The sequence below is a fragment of the Electrona antarctica genome, assembly GCF_951216825.1.
Source record: "Electrona antarctica genome assembly, chromosome: 23".
Taxonomy (NCBI): Eukaryota; Metazoa; Chordata; class Actinopteri; order Myctophiformes; family Myctophidae; genus Electrona; species Electrona antarctica.
Window position 1 is genome coordinate 5968977 of NC_136804.1, and position 20093 is coordinate 5989069.

The following is a 20093-nucleotide window of genomic DNA, read 5'->3' on the forward strand; positions in this document are numbered from 1 at the left end:
GGTCCTCAGGGTCTCTTGCTTCAAGGTTATTCAAATAATCCATCCTGCACTGTGGCCGTACCTCATGAAGGTGAACCCTATGAACTGGTTGGTCCGCACCAACCATTCCATGGTGTCACATAAAAATACCTTTGAACATGTGGAGGTGGCTTGTCAGGTAGTAGAGGCCATAACATCAGTTGGAGAAGGCATGTTCAGACTAGATGTATGACATCAGCAATTGCAATCTGATCCAATTGGCTCTCATCAGGTCCTCTGCCTCTGGTCCATCTGCGATCAAACTATGTAGCACTAGCTCAGCCATCAACTGCAGGACACCCACACACATTCTGAAGGAACTTCTTTCCCATCCAACATCTTGACAAAAACATCTGACAGAACACCAGAAAGCCCACTTTCAGCTAATAGTGAACCTACTGTATATATAACAAAATCATCAAGGCATGCATAGCAGGAAAATGCAAGATGCTCAATGGATGGCCTGAAAGGGTTTATATGCAACCATCTGAAAATAAATATGCTACCGTTTCACTAACACAGATTGTAGAAAGCAGATACATTTGACTTGATTATTGTGCATACAATCTAAAAATATATCTTATGGTTATGGTATTTATGAATAATGCATTAATCATAAATCTAATTCATTGTGCATATCCACATTCATAAACACTGTAGAAAGCCAATTTGATGCATTTAGACCAAGTATTTTGCATTAAATACCATACAACTCTATTTTGGGTAGATTTTCAGTGTTTCGGGCATTAAGGGGTTAATAACAAAAAATGCTCAAGGGATATCACTGGGCACCCTCTTGAATTCTTAAGAGGTGACCCCAAGCTACAAGAATCAGTTGAGAAAAAAACTTTATCTGACGAAACCACGTTCAGCCAAAAATCACCCTTTCGCTCCCGGACTATTACACTGAGATCTAGCCCATTGGACAAACAGGCTTTGAAATGTACAGCGCTTCCCATTCAAACTGGTATTTGAAACGCCCCAGCCTTAATGTACAATTACATTACATTTCCAGAATTCATACTACTTTGAAAATCTGGATTTTCTGTGATCACACAATGCTATACTGTTGATTCTTTGAAATGTTACTAGAATGTGACACGTTGTAGGCTACTTTTAGTCATTTTAGAAAATCCTAGTTCTGAAGAAATGCCTTTTTTCAGGCAGTAATTTTGGATTAACTGACTTCTTTCCTGTATATAAACTTAAAGTGTCAATAATTGATCGTGTAAATTAAACTCAAGGGAATAAACTTACTATGGAGACATGTTTTAATTTATTTGTTCATAAATGACATTCAGCATTCTGTTCTGAACCACATAGCTGAAATGAATAGGCACGTTCTTGTACACTCAATTGACCACAAGAGAGCGCTATTACATAAATTAGCCTACATCATGCCATTTAGTGATTAGCAATGCCACACATGGTGTGATAACAACAAATATTTTATAGGCTAGTCTAACAAATTAACTGATATTAGATTAGGCTATACACTACTTTTTGCTGTACTAAAATTTGGCCGATTTTGATTGATAATAGCCTACGCTAAAATATAAATTAACGGATAAATGATTGTTATTATCTGCGTAATTGGGCTATAAATCAGCCCACCTTTACCAGCTGCATTAAAGTGATGAATTGAACAAGGTGGACCCACTTGTAAACAATGCTTTATTGGGTCGTCCACTCACAGTTAACAGTTTTTGTATTGAGTTGTGCTTGAAAATGTACTGTAATTTTGCAAACTGTTAATAAATACTTCAATCAATCAAACAATCAATCAATGAACACACATTGATTACACACATTAATGGGCTAATTACAATAACAGCAACATATCCGTGAGGTCACGGTGGCAGCCAACTGGCCAGTTTGAACCAGGTCCAGACTCCAGAATCACCTTTCTTCATTCAGGGCTACAAGAAATGGTCCATAGACCGGTAAAGTAGCCTAAAGCTGTATGACAAATGAAATTGAATGTGTCAATCATAACATTTTCCGTAGCTGAAATGAACCATTTACCAATAAAATAACACTTCATTCAGGTGCCAGCTTTGTAGTAGAAACGATGTCGTGGAAACGGCAGGTAGGCTACCGGTGGGGTGGTATAGGCCTATATATCGTTATCAGTATAGCCTACTTAAGTAAAAATGTAGGCCTACGGTAGTTGCTATATACCTATAGTCTAGTTGTAACTTGCACGCCTATATTTCTACATCGTGGTAGCTTTAAATTATACTTTTAACTTGAAAAACATCTGCATCTTAATCCATCAGAGCTCTGGTTTAGAGAGAGAGAGAGAGCGCGCGCGCGTGCGTGCGTGCGTGAATGAGTGAGTGAGTGAGGGGGTGGGGGACTCCTACCTACCCTACCACCTGGTAACCCAGACAAGCAGTATGGCTACAAAAACAGTCCATGAAGCCACCACAGAGAGAAGTCATAGTATATAGCCCAAACTAAATTATATCATGATAAACTGAAGTAGACATTCAGCATAATGACTAGTTTAGTTGAGGCTATACCTTTTGCTACCACTTCAACCCACTGTAGTTTCCTCAGGGCCATAATTGTACTGACTTGGTGTGCCGCCCGGCCCCCCATCTACACCAAATCCCTTTGCCAAAAATAGCTTCAAGCTACAAGCTTTGTGAGCTTGTATATCTGCTATCTTTGGCTAATCCCCAAATCCCCACACACACACCCCTCCAGAATATGGATGCTGCTGGTGTTCAAAGCTTTAACACCTTCATTTGTTTCTTTGACATCTTTGACTCCTGAGTTCTATTTTATATGCAGGACTTGTTACTTGTAATTTCTAAATGGTTGTAGCTATTGTAACTTTTACTTTACAGATCAGAGTAGCCTGCCTACTTCTCCCCCCACCACAACCACCACTGGATCTCACTGTGAGCAGCAGGTTATGTTAATCAGCCCCCGAGGAGGAGGAGGAGGGGGAGGAGGAGGTAGAGAACTGCGGAGCCATTTTGTAGTACTCATTTGAAACTTGCCGTGGGATAACCACCACAGCACGGCTGTTGCGCTCTGCTCCCCGGATCTCTATGGATACACTTGTAACACCATGAGGAATAAAAAGAGGAAGACTTGATGTTTTTTTTATTTTGTGCGTTTCCACGTGGAGGTGCTTCGATGAAGTTGAACGGGATTTGTTCATTCTTTTCAAACCATGGAGTTATTATTACTTTCACACACGTATTGGCTGTGGTGGGTCTGTGTTGCTCCGCTGCTCTGTCGCTCGGTGGGAGCTGGCTTGGATCTGCACCTTTCGGAGACGCTGCGTCCCGGGGCGCTCGTGGCCAACCTGTCACTTAACGCGCCGGGCGGCTGGACCTACGCGCTCGACAGAACGTTGACCCCCGAGTCCGTCCGGGACCTGTTCATTGTGGGGCGACGGGACGGACTGCTCCGCCTGTCGCAGAAGAAGGTGGACTGTGCGCAGCGCACGTTCATACGGAACCCGGCGCCCGCTTATCTCAGGACGGGCTCCGCGACGTCTGGAGACGCGATCGTGACGCGTTTCAACGTGTTCGTCCACGGCCAGGACTGTTTTATTAAATACAGGCGAAAGGAGGACGCGTCGTCGTCGGGCGGTGAGGCCGACATTCACATAGACCTGGACGGGACGTCCGGCTGCCTCACCGCAGGTAAGGTGCCGGTGAACGTGACAGAACTTTTGCCCGCGTTCATGCGCGACGCGACGCTTTCAGACTCCGTGTGCGTGGGCAAAGGCTCCGGCGCGGTCGTCAGGCATGGAAGCGTGTTGTTGGTGCATGACTTGTGTCGCAACGAGAGCAGAGGACAGCCCCGGCAGCAGCTGGAGCTGGATGTGCACTGCGCGCTGCGCCTCGGCGCGCCGAGGAGCGACCTCATCCCCGCCTCGGTGCGTCTCGGTGTGCGTCTCGTGACGCAAGTTACGCAGCTCAAATGGAGCCACCGACGGAAGAGGAACGTTAACATGCCTCCGCAGTTCCAGCTGCCCAACTATCAGGTGTCCGTGCCCGAGAACGAGCCGGCAGGCACTCGCGTCATCAACCTCAAAGCCACAGACCCGGACGATGGTGAGGCGGGGAGGCTGGAGTACGGCATGGAGGCCCTGTTTGACAGCAGGTCCAATGACTTTTTCCTCATCAACCCCCAGACGGGCAGCATAACAACGATCCAGCCTCTAGACAGAGAAGTCAAAGACACTCATGTATTTAAAGTGATGGTGACGGACAACGGTGTCCCCAAGCGCTCAGCCACATCTTACCTCACTGTCACAGTGAGCGACACCAATGACCACGGGCCGGTGTTTGAGCAAAACCAGTACCGGGTCAGCATCCGTGAGAACGTGGAGGTGGGCTTTGAGGTCATGACCATCCGGGCCACCGACGGAGACGCGCCATCCAACGCCAACATGATTTATAAGATTGTGAGCGGGGACAACTCCGTGTTCGAAATCGACCCCCGCAACGGGCTCGTTCGCATCAGAGAGCGGCCCGACAGGGAGACCAAGGCGCAGTACCAGCTCATCGTTGAGGCCAATGACCAGGGCAAAGATCCCGGACCCCGGAGCGCCACCGCCACTGTCAACATCTCCGTGGAGGACGAGAACGACAACTACCCACAGTTCAGCGAGAAGAAGTATGTGATTCAGGTGCCCGAAAACGTGGCCGTCAACACCAAGGTCATACAGGTTGAGGCCACAGACAAAGATGAGGGCATGAACGCCAAAGTCCACTACAGCATCATCAGTGGCAACGTCAAGGGTCAGTTCTACATTTATTCGGACAGCGGGGTGATCGACGTCATCAATCCGCTGGACTATGAGATTCTACGGGAGTATAACCTAAGGATAAAGGCCCACGATGGTGGCAGGCCTCCGCTAATCAACGGCACGGGGATGGTGGTGGTCCAAGTCGTGGACGTGAATGACAACGCCCCCATGTTCGTCAGCACCCCGTTCCAGGCCTCCGTGCTGGAGAACGTGGCCATCGGCTACTCCATCATCCACATCCAGGCCATCGACGCCGACTCGGGAGAAAACTCTCGTCTGGAGTACCGCCTCACCGACACCACGCCCGGCTTCCCGTTCGCCATCAACAACAGCACCGGCTGGATCATGGTCGGCGTCGAGCTGGACCGCGAGACCACAGAGTTTTACACCTTTGGCGTTGAGGCCCGCGACCACGGCGTGCCCGCCATGTCCTCGTCGGCGAGCGTGAGCATCACGGTGCTGGACGTGAACGACAACGTGCCCACGTTCACCGAGAAGCTCTACGCTCTCAAGATCAACGAGGACGCGGTGGTGGGCACCAGCGTGCTGACGGTGACGGCTGTGGACCGCGACGTCAACAGCCAGGTGACATACCAGATCTCCAGCGGCAACACCCGGAACCGCTTTGCCATCACCAGCCAGAGCGGCGGCGGCCTCGTCACTCTGGCACTGCCGCTGGACTACAAGCAGGAGCGCCAGTACGTGCTGACGGTGACGGCGTCGGACGGGACGCGGTACGACACGACGCAGGTCTTCATCAACGTGACGGACGCCAACACGCACCGGCCCGTGTTCCAGAGCCCCAGTCACCAGGTGATGCTGAGCGAGGACCGGCCCATAGGCTCCACCGTGGTGGTGATCAGCGCCACCGACGAGGACACGGGGGAGAACGCCCGCATCACCTACGTCATGGAGGACAACGTGCCCCAGTTCAAGATCGACCCGGACACGGGCGCCATCACCACGCAGATGGACATCGACTACGAGGACCAGGCCTCGTACACGTTGGCCATCATCGCCAGGGACAACGGCATCCCCCAGAAGTCCGACACCACCTACGTGGAGATCATCATCCTCGACGCCAATGACAACGCCCCTCAGTTCCTCAGGGACATGTACCAAGGGAGCGTACTCGAGGACGTGCCGGTCTACACCAGCGTCCTCCAGATCTCCGCGTCGGACAGGGACTCGGGCTCCAACGGCAGGCTGAGCTATACCTTTCAGGGCGGCGATGACGGCGAAGGGGATTTTCACATAGAGCCTTACTCTGGCATCATCAGAACCGCCCGCAAACTGGACAGGGAGAACGTGCCCGTGTACAACCTGAAGGCCTTCGCCATAGATAAGGGCATCCCCCCTCTAAAAGTGGCGGTCAACATTCACGTGTCGGTGCAGGACATAAATGACAACGCGCCCGTGTTCGAACGGGACGAGCTCTTCATCGACGTGGAGGAGAACAGCCCCGTGGGGTCCATAGTGGCGCGGATCAGCGCCACGGACCCGGACGAGGGCACCAATGCCCAGATCATGTACCAGATCGTGGAGGGCAACATCCCGGAGGTCTTCCAGCTGGACATCTTCAACGGCGACCTGACGGCCCTCACGGACCTGGACTACGAGACCCGGACGGAGTACGTGCTCGTGGTCCAGGCCACGTCGGCGCCGCTGGTGAGCCGCGCCACCGTGCACATCCGCCTGGTGGACATCAACGACAACGTGCCGATACTGCAGGACTTCGAGATCATCTTCAACAACTACATCACCAACAAGTCCAACAGCTTCCCGGCCGGAGTGATCGGCAGGGTGCCGGCGCGCGACCCCGACGTCTCGGATAAGCTGCACTACACGTTTGAGACGGGGAACGAGCTCAAACTGCTGCTGCTGAACGAGGAGACGGGCGAGCTGAGGCTCAGCAGGGACCTGGACAACGACAGGGCCCTGGAAGCACCCATGAGAGTATCCGTCTCAGGTAAGAGCAACAACATAAATGTCTCAATTTGTAACCACTCCTGCATATATAGAGCCAGACCGATACATGGGTTTGGGGCTGATATATCGGCCATTTTTCGTCTTTCGTCTTTGCATTTATGCAGCCAATGTGTACCGATTTGAACAACTTAAAAGTTGACCTCCCTATTTTACAGGTAACATTCTTTCATTCAAAAGTACAAAAAAAATAAATAAATAGCAGATCCACAAGCTCACAATGCATGGCACTTCAATGGGTGGTTAGCTTGTATTGTAGATCTGCTGTTTCTATTGTTTTCTATTTGAAAGTCAAATCTTTATTACATTCAGTAGAACTTTTAGCAATTGAATTAAACATAAACAAAATAACAGTCAGAACATTGGTAATTAGTGAGTTAGTACTCTCCAAATTGGGGATCATCAATCCGCCATCGATCAGGCTCTACTGCTGTCCTCCCTTCATCCTGTTCCCTTGAACCAAAGTCATGTCATGTTCTGCAAGGATACGCCCTGGATGCAATTTCCTGCGAGAGTGTTCTTGGTTGTCGGGCGCTCACAACATGAAATTTAACGACGGTTACATGCACATTATTTGATCCCAGCGCTGGGAAGTGTATCCAAGACTGATATCTGAGTCACAAGACGAGTATCTGAGTCACAATATCACATGTATCATCTCTTTTGCAGTAAATGTAGAATGCTCTGTTCCCTTTGAAAAGTGACTCAGGGAAGGCCCGGGCTTGGTGTTGACTGTGCTCACTAAGTGTTTGCTGCGGGCTCTGAACAGGATCCGGTTGTGCAGCCTTTGTCGAGTTGGGGTGATACATGCATTGTCTGGAAGTTGGGATAATAAAAAGGTGCCACATTTAGCAGGGCACCCTCATAACTAGGCTTCTTTGTTGCAGCAGAAGTGTGGGTTCCACTTTATTGCTAGCAAGTGCACACATACATACAGTATGCAAAAGTGTAACTATACGCACAGACAGACTCGAATGCATGCACAGTGCACACACATCCTCAGTTCACCTATGGGCCTGACTCTTTGAAGCTCGGCTAACTGTACAGTGTAAACAGCAGGGAAGTTGTACTGTTGTATTGTCAAAAGCTGTTTCTTCTTTGCATTACACAAATGTCAGCATATTTTCAAAAACCCAATCCATAATCACTTAGACTGTAGGTCGGCTAATTGTCACTACTTTTGACTTTCTTTGACATTTCCACCTGTGTTTTCATCAGGATGGGGTACAATTATTTTCAGCTCTGTAAGTTAAGTATGTATAAGTACTCAAAACAAGTGAATAGTTGAAAATGATAGTGAATGTCAATGTTGAAAACTGGGCCATTTTTGTGTTTAAGAGATATTTGTCAGGACTCGAGAAACCCAGCCTAGTTGAATCTGGGACAATAATCCCGGCAAAACCTGGACATCTAGTCAGCGCATATACTGTACTTATACCGCAATGTTGTGTGAGAGAGGAATATTGAATCTGATGGTTCTTTGCGTTTGAACCTAACCTGGGTTTTGTGTGATGGCCGGCTGATTCTGAGTTGACAACCAAGAAGACGTAACACAGAAAGAATGTATACAGAAGATCTGCCTTTTCTAACACAGAAGCAGACTTTGTTCTTTTGAGTTAAAGATTAGACAAAAGCAAACACTTCTAGCTCACACCCATACTGGCACGGTGACACCGAGAAGGTAGGCTAGCACATACATGCGCACGCTCGCGCGCACACACACACACACACACACACACACACACACACACACACACACACACACACACACACACACACACACACACACACACACACACACACACACACACACACACACACACACACACACACACACACACAGTCACACACAACTGTGTACCGGTCCTTAACATGAATCACATGAGGCGACAGGCAGAATGAATTTAATACACTGCGACGGAATAACTATCTTGTCACATTTTGACAGCTGGTTGCTCTCTTTCTCTCTCTCCCTCCCTCTCTCTTCTTTCCTCTCCCGTCTGAAGATGGATCTTTCGCAGAGCATTGAGTTCTCTAATGGGCACCGTGCCCAGCTCTCCCTCCATAGTCTCACCCCGTGTTAATCTGGCGGCCAAGTTGCTCTCCAAACTCCTTTCTCAACGAATGCCAGCATATCTCACACACACAGACGCACGCACGCACGCACGCACGCACGCACGCACGCACGCACACACACACCATGAGAAAACAAATGAAGTGCTGGACAAGGTAAAGCCCATAGGAATGGTCCATCTTTCTAATGCCCTAGACTGTGGATCCGCACGGCGCCTTGCACTGGTGGAAAACCCTGCGGATCAGATGGTCTTTTTTCTTGTCTTCGCGAATCCGTGAAGTCATATTTCTTTAGTCTTCTTATCTCTCGAGGGCTTTCTACCTGGAACTGAACCTTTGACAGCCCAGAGGAATTTCCGTCAGAACTTGGCTTGCCAGTTAGCATTTTGTTACCCCTTCGATCAAATCGCTTTTTGTAGTAGTTGAAAGGTCTGACAACGTGAACAGCAGTGCATAATTTATGACTGCGTTTTATGATCACAGAAACTAGCAGCTTGTCTTGCTATTTTCGGCAAGTGACACCATCAGTGACGGATAGATAGGAGGGCTTTTGTCACCCTTGATTGGCCAGCCCACTCGGCTCTGATCTCAGCCCTTGTTTTTGTTTTCTTAGTTAGTTTGTTTTGGTTTCTAAATTAGACAAATTAACAAAATGCAAAAAAAAAAACAAGTTAATTGAGTTGCTTTGCCAGTTTGTTTTAATCCCTCAATGGCAATATAATCAATTTGCAGGCAATGTTGACAATGTTTCCACTCACCAAGTTAGTCTGTGAGTCTGTTTACCTTTTAAACAAGCTACAGTACAAGTGCAACCTGCAGCACAATGGTGAAAAGACAAAAACAAAAACAAACACTGATACTGATACTATACCATGTTAAATGTAACTGTAAAATAAGGAGATCATTGACAGAATTTGTCATCTTAACATTATGCAATGGAGAGAAAAGTGTGTTCCCTAATAAGACAAATACGATACATCTCTGTCGGGTGGAAACAGGATTCCAGGTATCAGATTGACAAGCTGTGTGGATCTGCTATACTTTTGATACTTCTGTGTGATGACTGTAGTGTGATGGTGGAGTAGTAGGGCACCCATTTGCGGGAGAACAAAAACTGTCTGCCCAACAGTGTCATTATGTTGTCGGACAACAGTTGTCCATGTCTGTGAAAAAAGTCTATGCATGTGTGCTATTTAAATGTCACTGTGCCATGAAGCACCTGGCATTGGGATCTGTCAGCATCTGTCTCCCCTCCTGTCTTGTCATAATGAATGTAGTGAATGTCTTGTGTGAAGTTGTGTCTGTCTTTGTCATGGTCAATAGACAGTCCAGACCTTTCTAAAGTGTCCACACTTGTGGTCAGTGAGGGTGCTATAGTGGCTCTATAGAGGGGCTGTGTGCCGGGGGGGTCTTATATGGCCCTCATTTGCGCCCCCCTGCATTCAGTTTTGTCAGCTCTTATGGTGTCATTGACAGCCGTGACCCCCTGTGGCACTCCCAGCGGGGGCTTCAGCTCTTGATTAGATGCAAGTGCACGCGCGCGGCCACGCGCACGCACGCGCACACACACACACACACACACACACACACACACACACACACACACACACACACACACACACACACACACACACACACACACACACACACACACACACACACATACTATTGACTGCAATCAGGTGTATGCATTTATTACCCTGAGTAAACGTAGCAATGCCACAAATACACTATGTATATATGTGCTATGAACTTTTGAATAGCCAATCTTAGTAGTATTACATAGTTGTATAGTTTAAATCTGCAAAGTAACGAAAACTGTCAAATAATAGTAGGGGAGTAAAAGAGTTTATGGTTTATGTTTGCCTCGAGTCTATATATATATATATATATATATATATATATATATATATATATATATATATGGTATATAACTCAAAATTGCACTTAAATAAAGTATAGTACTTGATTAAATGTACATGGTTACTTTCCACCAGTGACTACAATCCCTCCTTCTAAGGTGCACGCTGATGTCAAATGTTAGGTAACCGTTCCACTGACTCTGTGACCTTTGAACCCTAGGCTATGGGGAGGTGGGAGGGCCGGGGGTGGGGTGGGGTGGGAGGGGCTTTGTGTGGCGAACAGCAGATCTAAGAACAACCTCTGAAATGCTGTTTTCAAAGACACACTGACCCATTGTATTTCTGAGTTATTCAATACATTTCAAATACGTTTCTTTTTCTTCCTATTTTACAATCTAGCTTGTAGATAGGCTGTTTTTACCATTTTTAAATAGGGCATCATAATATATATTTTTTATTAAAAAAAAATTGGTCTCAAATTCATATTTTGGGTCTTTGATCAGCTAGCCCTTCATATCTCTCTCTCTCTCTCTCTCTCTCACACACGCACACACACGCGCGCACACACACACACACACACACACACACACACACACACACACACACGTACACACACGCACGCACGCACACAGGTACACACACACACACACACACACACACACACACACACACACACACACACACACACACACACACACACACACACACACACTTGGTCACTGTTTATTCTTTAAACTAGACAGTTATGCTACCCATCCAGGCAGGTCGCTTGGTCGCTGTTTATGTGTGAAATCGAGCATTAATCTCTACAGGTGATGGTGACGGCCTGAAGACACAGAAAGGGTTAAGTAGTTTGTTTCTGCTCGTTAAAAAGGTCAGCTGTGCAACCACACAACAGCATGCTGAATTCCAACTTCAACTGTGAAAAAACAAACTCATTTTAAACCAGCCCCCCAGCATATATATATATATTTTTAACCACGTTGTGGTTCCTGATTTTCAAACTAACAATGTGTTGCGGTCACATAATAATTTGACAGTTTTATTTTCGATTTCCCTGCTGAAAAATGCTTCATAAGTTTCTTTGTTTAACCCATTAAAAACCCTACTGGGAAAGCATTGGGTCGTTTTAGATTTGAGCTCTGGCAATTCAAAAATAGAAAATATACAAGCTCATAGCACATCACTGTGTACATGTACATCTGCTGTTTTTGAACAGTTTCGAAAAAATCTTGAAAGAACTACAGGTTTAGATGGCATTTATGTAGAATCGGCCTATTAGGTCTTAATGGGTTAATCTTTGGGGGGTGTTTCCAAGCATTTATTTGGTAGATATCATTGTAACAACAGAAAACAGAGTGAGAGTATAAGGGAGTGACATGCAGCAAATGGTCCAGCCAGCTCGCTAATCGAACCGGGCACTCACTGTCATGGCATTTGAGCCCATGTGGGACACACACCCTAGTAACCACTCGGCTATCGGTTCACCTCAGTATTAATTTATCCATTTGTAACTCAGAGAGAGAGAGAGAGAGAGAGAGAAGAGAGCAAATGTAACCAAATGGTCCCTGTATGTCTGTCTGTCTGTTCTTTTCTCTTGCTCAGTGTTATTATCTCGGTCAGGTCGTGGTGGTGAACAGGTGTTTCTCCTCTGGTGAGCTGCAGCAGAAAGCCTGAGAATGTTTTCATAGCCCTCTGCTGAAACACTAGAACACCCTCTGATACACTCCGAGATACAGCCCGTTAACACACTCTGCTAGTCACAACACTGTGCTTCTGTCCTGCGCCGTGAGAGTTGAGGTGTGTGTGTGTGCGTGCGTGAGTTGAGCGTTGAGGTGTGTGTGCATTTCTATGTGTGCGTGTATATGAGTAGCTCCTTAGGTAGGGGTGATGTGTTCTCGAACGTAACGCGATCCCCCTTATCTTCGCCAGCGAACTCTCGACAAGCTTCCTTCACTTAAATATATGGGCGTTCCCGTCCTTATTCCCTTTCAGATGGGTAGAATTATTTTCCCATGCCACTTTTGTCGGACGGTGCCTGCAACGGAAGCAATGTTATTCACACAGCTGCTCAAAATGTATAGCCTGTATTGTCAAAGCTGACATACTTGGGCAGGTGTAGCTTATAGTGCCGTGCAATGATTTGGCAAAGAGAGAAAAAGACCAGCTACTTGGATTGTTTTACTGGACAAAGTGTGTGATAGCATATGGTGATCTATAGGTTAATGTTCTGTGTCTTAAAGGACTTTGTGTATCTGTCCATTTACCTATCCATCCATTGTCCAAGGCAACTCTTTGGTTAGGCAGGCAGGCAGGCAGGCAGAAAAGGAGTAAAGAGGTAGAAATACTTCTGTATTAAAATGTTAAAGCAAAGAAGACTTAAAGTCTTTGCATAGCGTATGAAACATTAGTAGACATAAAAGAGAATGTTCATTACATGAGCAATGTTAGCTAATGTTACTTATGGTTAGCTTGTACTTAATCATTATGTAAGTGTGTTAAATCATCTGCCCAATGCAACGCTCTCTGTATAGGGAAGGAACAGGCTCCCAGCGTGTTGCTACATGCACTCCTTCCAGCCTCCTGCTTCCCCCCTATGGGGCGTTCTGGTGGGCTTCCAGTGGAGACACATAGCTCAGCTCCTTGACATTTCTCTTGTGGCCTGACCCCCCTTCCCCCTCAACCCCACATACTCTTTAAACCTGACCTGAAGATTTTTTGTTTAAAAAAAAAAAAATTGCAGATCTACAAACTCACAACGTGTCATGACCTGCTGTGAGCTTGTAGATCAGCTATTTTCTTATATTGCAATATTGGCCCTCTGTCTGTAATCTCAATCTCTCTCGGGGTTTGTCTCCTATTAGTCCATATAGCCTGAGGGGGGTTTACAATTGCTGCGTACTTCATGGGATTTGTACAGTAACTCAGCAGCTTACTTCAGAAGCCCGACCCCCCCCAGAGAAAACATATTCCACTGCCGTAAATCCATGAACAACATTTAGCTCCGCAGCTACACGGGAACAGTGTGTGTGTGTGTGTGTGTGTGTGTGTGTGTGTGTGTGTGTGTGTGTGTGTGTGTGCGTGTGTGCGTGCGTGCGTGCGTGCGTGCGGGAGCGCACATGTGAATGAAAATGTTGGCATATGGGATCATTAAAATCCACAAAACAAGAGAAACCAGAATCCGAAATATGTGCAGGATGCAAGTCACCAGACAGACAGACAGACAGACAGACAGACAGACAGACAGACAGACAGACAGACAGACAGACAGACAGACAGACAGACAGACAGACAGACAGCAATGTGACAATGTGACGCTCTGTTTACACATGTCTTTGATTATTTTCTTTCACACTTGGTTTGGTAATGTAATGTTACTCATGCCAATACAATATGTAATAATAATACAATAATATATGCCCTTTGAATTGAATTTATATAGTGACAGAGAGAGAGAGAGAGAGAGAGAGAGAGAGACTACAGTGACAACACTGTAATCATTAAAAATATACGTTTTTTTTCTGCCCTACCCACAGAGCACCAGCAGGCTCGGCCAAAAGGTGCTAAAAATAAACAATGTGTTGGTGTGAATGGAGCTTATCTCACGCCGATTTGAGCGTGCTCTTTGAAGCCGGCTGTGAAACGTTCTCCACCAGGTCAAATCAGTCCAAAAGACCAGCTATCCTGGAGTGCAAGCCCACCGACATGCCCCTCTCTCTACCCGAGTCATCCATCCATGCTGTTATCCGTCATGTATACCCTGTCCTTTTCATCCATCCATGCTGTTATCCGTCATGTATACCCTGTCCTTTTCATCCATCCATGCTGTTATCCGTCATGTATACCCTGTCCTTTTCGGACATGAGGAACCGGGCTCAGCACTGGAGCTCAGGAGTGGCGACGATGATGCATGTTTACACACGTGCACACGAGCACGCACATTTGTGTAACCTTTCGACCTTTCGACCTTTCGACATCAAAGTTAAGCGGGATCTCCCTCTCTCGCCCTCGCCCTCTCTCTCTCTCTCTCTCTCTCTCTCTCCTTCTCTCGCTCTCTCTCACACACACACACACACACACACACACACACACACACACACTGTCTACTGTAGTGTCTACACATAACCTATGACTGGAGTGTGTGTGTGTGCGTGCGTGCGTGTGTGGACAATTATAAATAATACTAATATGATCATATAAGGTCATTCATCGAACTAGTCTTTTTAGAAGGTATCAGGCAATGTTTAAGCACTTAACCTAAACCTTTGCTTTGCGACGTGTTGAGACTGTCTGCTATTTTCTGCGCGCTGCACGATCACGCAACCTACCTTGAACGAAGCTGTAGCGGCTAACATAGTGAATCAATCGATAACCTCGGCTCTCCCTGAACTTCGATACCCCAAATGCACCATATATACTGTGTGATATTGAGTCGTTGCATACAGGCTGACATCATCATCAGTGTAGTGTTCACTTAACCTGCGGGGTCCATTTGGTTACATTTGCATACTGTCAAAGTCAAATGTATTTTATAGCACGGTGTTGTTTGTACTGGACAAAAAATAATCTCTAAAAGAGAAAACACCGGCACTCACGGAACTCTCGTTTTAAGGCACTTTGTATTCTTTGAAGAGTTGGCATGGTATGCTGCAGAGCAGCGACAACGTTTGTACTGGACCCAGCGATGTAGGCGTGCTTACGTGCGTGCGTGTGTTTGTGCGTGCGTGTGTGTCATGCAGGCATTCCCAGGCTTGGCACTGTTAACTGACCATAGAAGACATTCATTCCTGAGGTATTACACCCAGCCCTGCTTTTAAACTGACTGTTGCCCCCCCCCCCCCCGCTTCAATCAGTCTCTCTCTCTCTCTCTCTCTCTCTCTCTCTCTCTCTCTCTCTCTCTCTCTCGCTCTCTCTCATTCCGTCCATCCATCTCTCGCTCTGGTCGCTCACTGAGGAATGTGTCCAGATTGTTCGTCTGAGTTGCTGCACAGCAGCACAGTGTTGCTGACTGTGTTGACCAGGCTGTGTTCTCTGATGCTGCCACAACTTATTGCATTACCGCTGCTCTGTGGCTAGCTGTCTGGCCATGTGCATGTCTGTCCCTCTGTCTGTCTGTCTGTATGTCTGTCTGTCTGTCTGTCTGTCTGTCTCTGAAAGTGTCAAAAAGGACCCTTAAGTTGAGACTTACTTGACATAGATAATTCAATTCCCTCACGTCACAATGTATTATATATTTCAAAGCAAGGATTGATTTGAAAAGTCCACAATGATGCCTGTATGATATAAGTTGGGTGACATTTTAAGAAAATTCAAACCTAGATGCAATCTAAAAATAAAGCCATGAATGTGGAAACGGTTTCCGTTCCAAATGTATTTGGCAATGTATTAACAGTGTCTCCAGGGTCTCTCTCTCTCTCTCTCTCTCTCTCTCTCTCTCTCTCTCTCTCTCTCTGTCTGTCACTGCTCAATGAGTGAGAAATAAATCACATTCATGTTTAATCCTAGGCATCCGCCCAGGCTTTGCTGTGTGTGCGTGTGTGCGTGCGTGCGTGCGTGCGTGCGTGCAGGCTTAGGGCAGATCCCTGCAGGCACATATTTGACCTTGTCATCCCTCCTACAGTAGATGTGTTATCACTAAGTGATTAATGGTTGAGTTACCTTACATAATATTGATCATTTGTTACCTGCAGTGGTGTAATGTACATGCACGCAATGCAACGGTTTGTGAACTATTACGGTAGGAAAATAAATCGTTACAAAAGCGCAACATACGTTGTTTAACGTTAATGGTGCATTATAAAATGTGTGTGTGTAGGAGAAAATGTATATTTGCGTGTGCAATGCATGTGTGCGTGGGTGCGTGCGTGCGTGCCGTGTGACTGTGCCTGCGGGTTGTAGAGACCGTTCATTAGGATTCAGGATGGGCCACTGCCTGCCTGGACGTGAAGTGACCAGAGCAGAGTGTCTGGACTCTGGGCCTCCAGACAGGACCAACCGACCACACAGTCTGTGGGAAGGAGTGTCAGTTATAACATTAGATTACAGTAAACGCGCGCGCACACGCACACGCACACGCACACACACACACACACACACACACACACACACACACACACACACACACACACACACACACACACACACACACACACATACGTCTGTAGCTTACACAGTGATTTCACCACTCAAACCCCGGTAGTGGCTGAGGGGTAACACGTTTGAGTCGAGTGTAACTCGACACACCTCTCTCTCTCTCTTTCTCTCTCTCTCGCTGGTCAGACAATATACTTCTTTGTCTCTCTCTCTCTCTCTCTCTCTCTCTCTCTCTCTCTCTCGGAGGAGGAGACAGGTACAGTATCGCAGCCAGCCAGCGCCTCACGAGTGTGACATTACATGCGTCGAGCCCGAGCGATGACCAGCTGTTGGAATGTCTAGAGGGTTGGGGTGAGGGGGTGGGGGGGCGTATCTAGTATCTTGTCCCGGAGAATGACAAGCGTGAGAGCAGATATGACGGGGCACAAGACGATGACAGGCGAGCAGAGAAGAGAGGGACAGTTGGTGGAAGATTTTGCGGGGCGCAAGCCCCTCCTATGCTCAGCTCTGTGAGTCTGTGTGAACACAAACATTGGCAGATGATTGGCTGATCACCCCATAGCGATGATTTGATTGGCTGAGCAAAGTAGCCTACATATTGAAGATATAAGTGAGGGCAGAAAAGTGAAGGTGCCAAAAGTAATCGACCGGAATGACATTTGTGATGATTTGATTGGCTGAGCACGGAATTTGACGTATGATGATACGAGCGCCCTCAATTCACAGAGTCTTTTTTTTTTATTTAGGCCTAAGTAAATGTAGCAATACCACAATACAAGAATACCCTGCTACAATGTAAAAGGCCTGTAAAAGTACAAATGTGCGGCACTATGTAACTATTTGTATTGAATGGAATTTAATTTGGTCCAATCTGTATGTTAATACAACATATGTCATGATCTGTCTCTCCACAGACCATGTCAGCCCTGGCCACTCCCACTTTCCATTTCCACACTGCAGTCCCAATTACTCACCTGTCTCCAACTCCCTCGTCATCCCACCTGTGAACTATTCCACAATCACCTTCCCCCTATAAGACTGGACTCATTGCAAACATTCAGTGTCAGATCATAGTTATTGTAGCAGATGCATGTTCCTGGGTTTTCCTGTTCCTGGTTTTTTGACTATGTGGACATATTATGATTTTGATTCCTGCATTCTAATGATTCTACTCAAGTGTGAGTTTTGTTCCAGTTTCCTGCGTTCTACTCTAATGTGAGTTTTGTGCCTTGGTCCCTGCGTGCAACTTCCTTGTAAGACTTTGCCTATTTTCTTTATTAAATACCTTAAAATCAACACTTGTTTTCCTGTGACTCTGCACATTGGGTTCAAATCATCTCTGCATCACAACAACATAACTTGTATGATTGGGGTGGTTGCATTTTTGTCTCCCCGCTCTTCTATTGAGACATTTAGATGGTGTCAAAGGTCATGTCTCACCTAGACACAGGATCTGACATGAACTTTGACCTCATGGTCAAGATTCAATTCAATGTATCCCCTTAGCAAGCAGGCAGGCCTGTAGAAGAGGAACGTTAGGGCTGCATTAAAGTACCACTATCGTTTATAGATGAGTATAACATAATAGCTGACGTATAAAATAATGCTTGAGTCTTTGTATTAATCATCTAAATCTGCAGATAGATAGCTGATAACTAAATAGCTGTCAAATAATTGTAATGGCAGACAAAGTGCAATATTTGCCTCTGAGATGTAATAAAGTATCTCAAGTAAGTAGTACTCTGTGAAGACAAAAGTACCTAAAAAAATCACACCCGTGTGAACTGAGTGGTGTAAGGTCTTATATAGACTGATCAGCTGTGATCTGACGTAATGCCTGACGTAATGAAATCACACCCGGGTGAACTGGGTGACCATAGCAACCATGCTCATTTTTTGGTACGAACAGACACGTAAACTAACAAAGCCAGTTGTAGGAGTGGTTTACACCACTCAAAAAGTACATTACTTGAGTAAATGTGTTACTTCCCACCAATGGAGAGGAGAGACAAAGAGGAGATGAGAACAGAGGACGGGCGGCAGGAGGAGAGAAGAGGAGGCGCAGCAAAGGGTCTAAGAGGAAGTTGTGGCGTGTAAAGGAGTCCGTTTTTGCCAGGCGTCCGTTTTCACACTCTTCGGGGTGAATTAACACTTAGGATTTGGCCGCATAACAACTCTTCCAGTCCAGATTTAGATCAAGTTCAAAGACTTCCCTGTTCTCCAGGCTCTCATGCACATTCTAATCCTCCACCTACGTACGTCAGGAGTGCTGCAAAGCCCCGTAACTTTATACGCCAATGTACAATCCCTGCTTACAATGCTATATGAATGCCATCAGGGCCAGCGGTCCGCCCAGCTATTAACACTTGGCACGGCTACTGACAGCGCTAGCGTTAGCATGAAATGTCAAACCGCTCTGATGGATTGAGATCACTAACTCGCTGGCACAAACACCACAAATACTGTTAGCTGACAAAGACGCGTTCCATAATGTTTACGTAAACAACATGCTCGCGCGGTATCGCCACTGAATGCAGCGGAGATTCATATGTAAAAAGCTATTTCAAGTTGTTAGTAAAAAGGTCTGAGACCTTTTTATTCTTTTTTTTTTATCATCTCCAAACCCTACCCTTTAAGCAGACAAGTTGGAGCCGCTGCAGCTGATTGGCTAGAGAGGCAGCCTGCGACGCAGAAGGTCCCAGGTTCCATTCCCTGCCCTAGCAATGTGTCAAGGTGTCCCTGAGCAAGACACTTAACTTGGTCCATTTGTACTCAGAGTTATAGTAACTACCGCGGTCATGATCAAACAGTCAAGCATTTAATTGTGCTCCTTATCTCTCCATTATGAATGTTGATCTTGGACGGCAGCGAAAGCGCCTGCACGCAGAACACTTTGTGCTGTCAGAAATGTCAGTTTGTAGCCGTGTGTCCTCGTCTACCAGATCGTATAGAAGGTGTAGCACTGTTTGACAGTTAATGGCCCTGTATGTGCGTGTGTGCGTGCGTGCGTGCGTGCGTGCGTGAAACTGTGTATGCGTGCATCTGTATGTGTGTGCATGCATGGGAACCTCTTGACTGGTTGATCTCAAAATGTTGTGTCGGTCTGTGACCAGTCACAGCCCATGATTTACCTGAAACTGCACTTTCAGCACAGGATAGATCATCAAGTTAGTCTCCTGCCAATAGATAGATCATCAAGTTAGTCTCCTGCCAATAGATAGATCATAGATAGAAAATATGATTTTCAATTATGCTTTTGAAGTTTGGAAAGTGTATGGTTGATC

The 20093-nt window shown here is 46.4% G+C and overlaps 1 protein-coding gene across 1 annotated transcript in view; it reads left to right on the top strand.

Moving 5' to 3' along the window:
- Nucleotides 1-3205: 3205 nt before the first annotated feature.
- celsr1a (cadherin EGF LAG seven-pass G-type receptor 1a) overlaps nucleotides 3206-20093 on the top strand; it is a gene marked incomplete at its 5' end in the record, with an annotated part of 145363 nt that continues 128475 nt past the window's right edge. The window contains one exon of the mRNA XM_079494179.1: nucleotides 3206-6764. Coding sequence (XP_079350305.1) covers nucleotides 3206-6764 — 3559 coding nt within the window. The remainder of the gene's footprint in view (nucleotides 6765-20093) is intronic.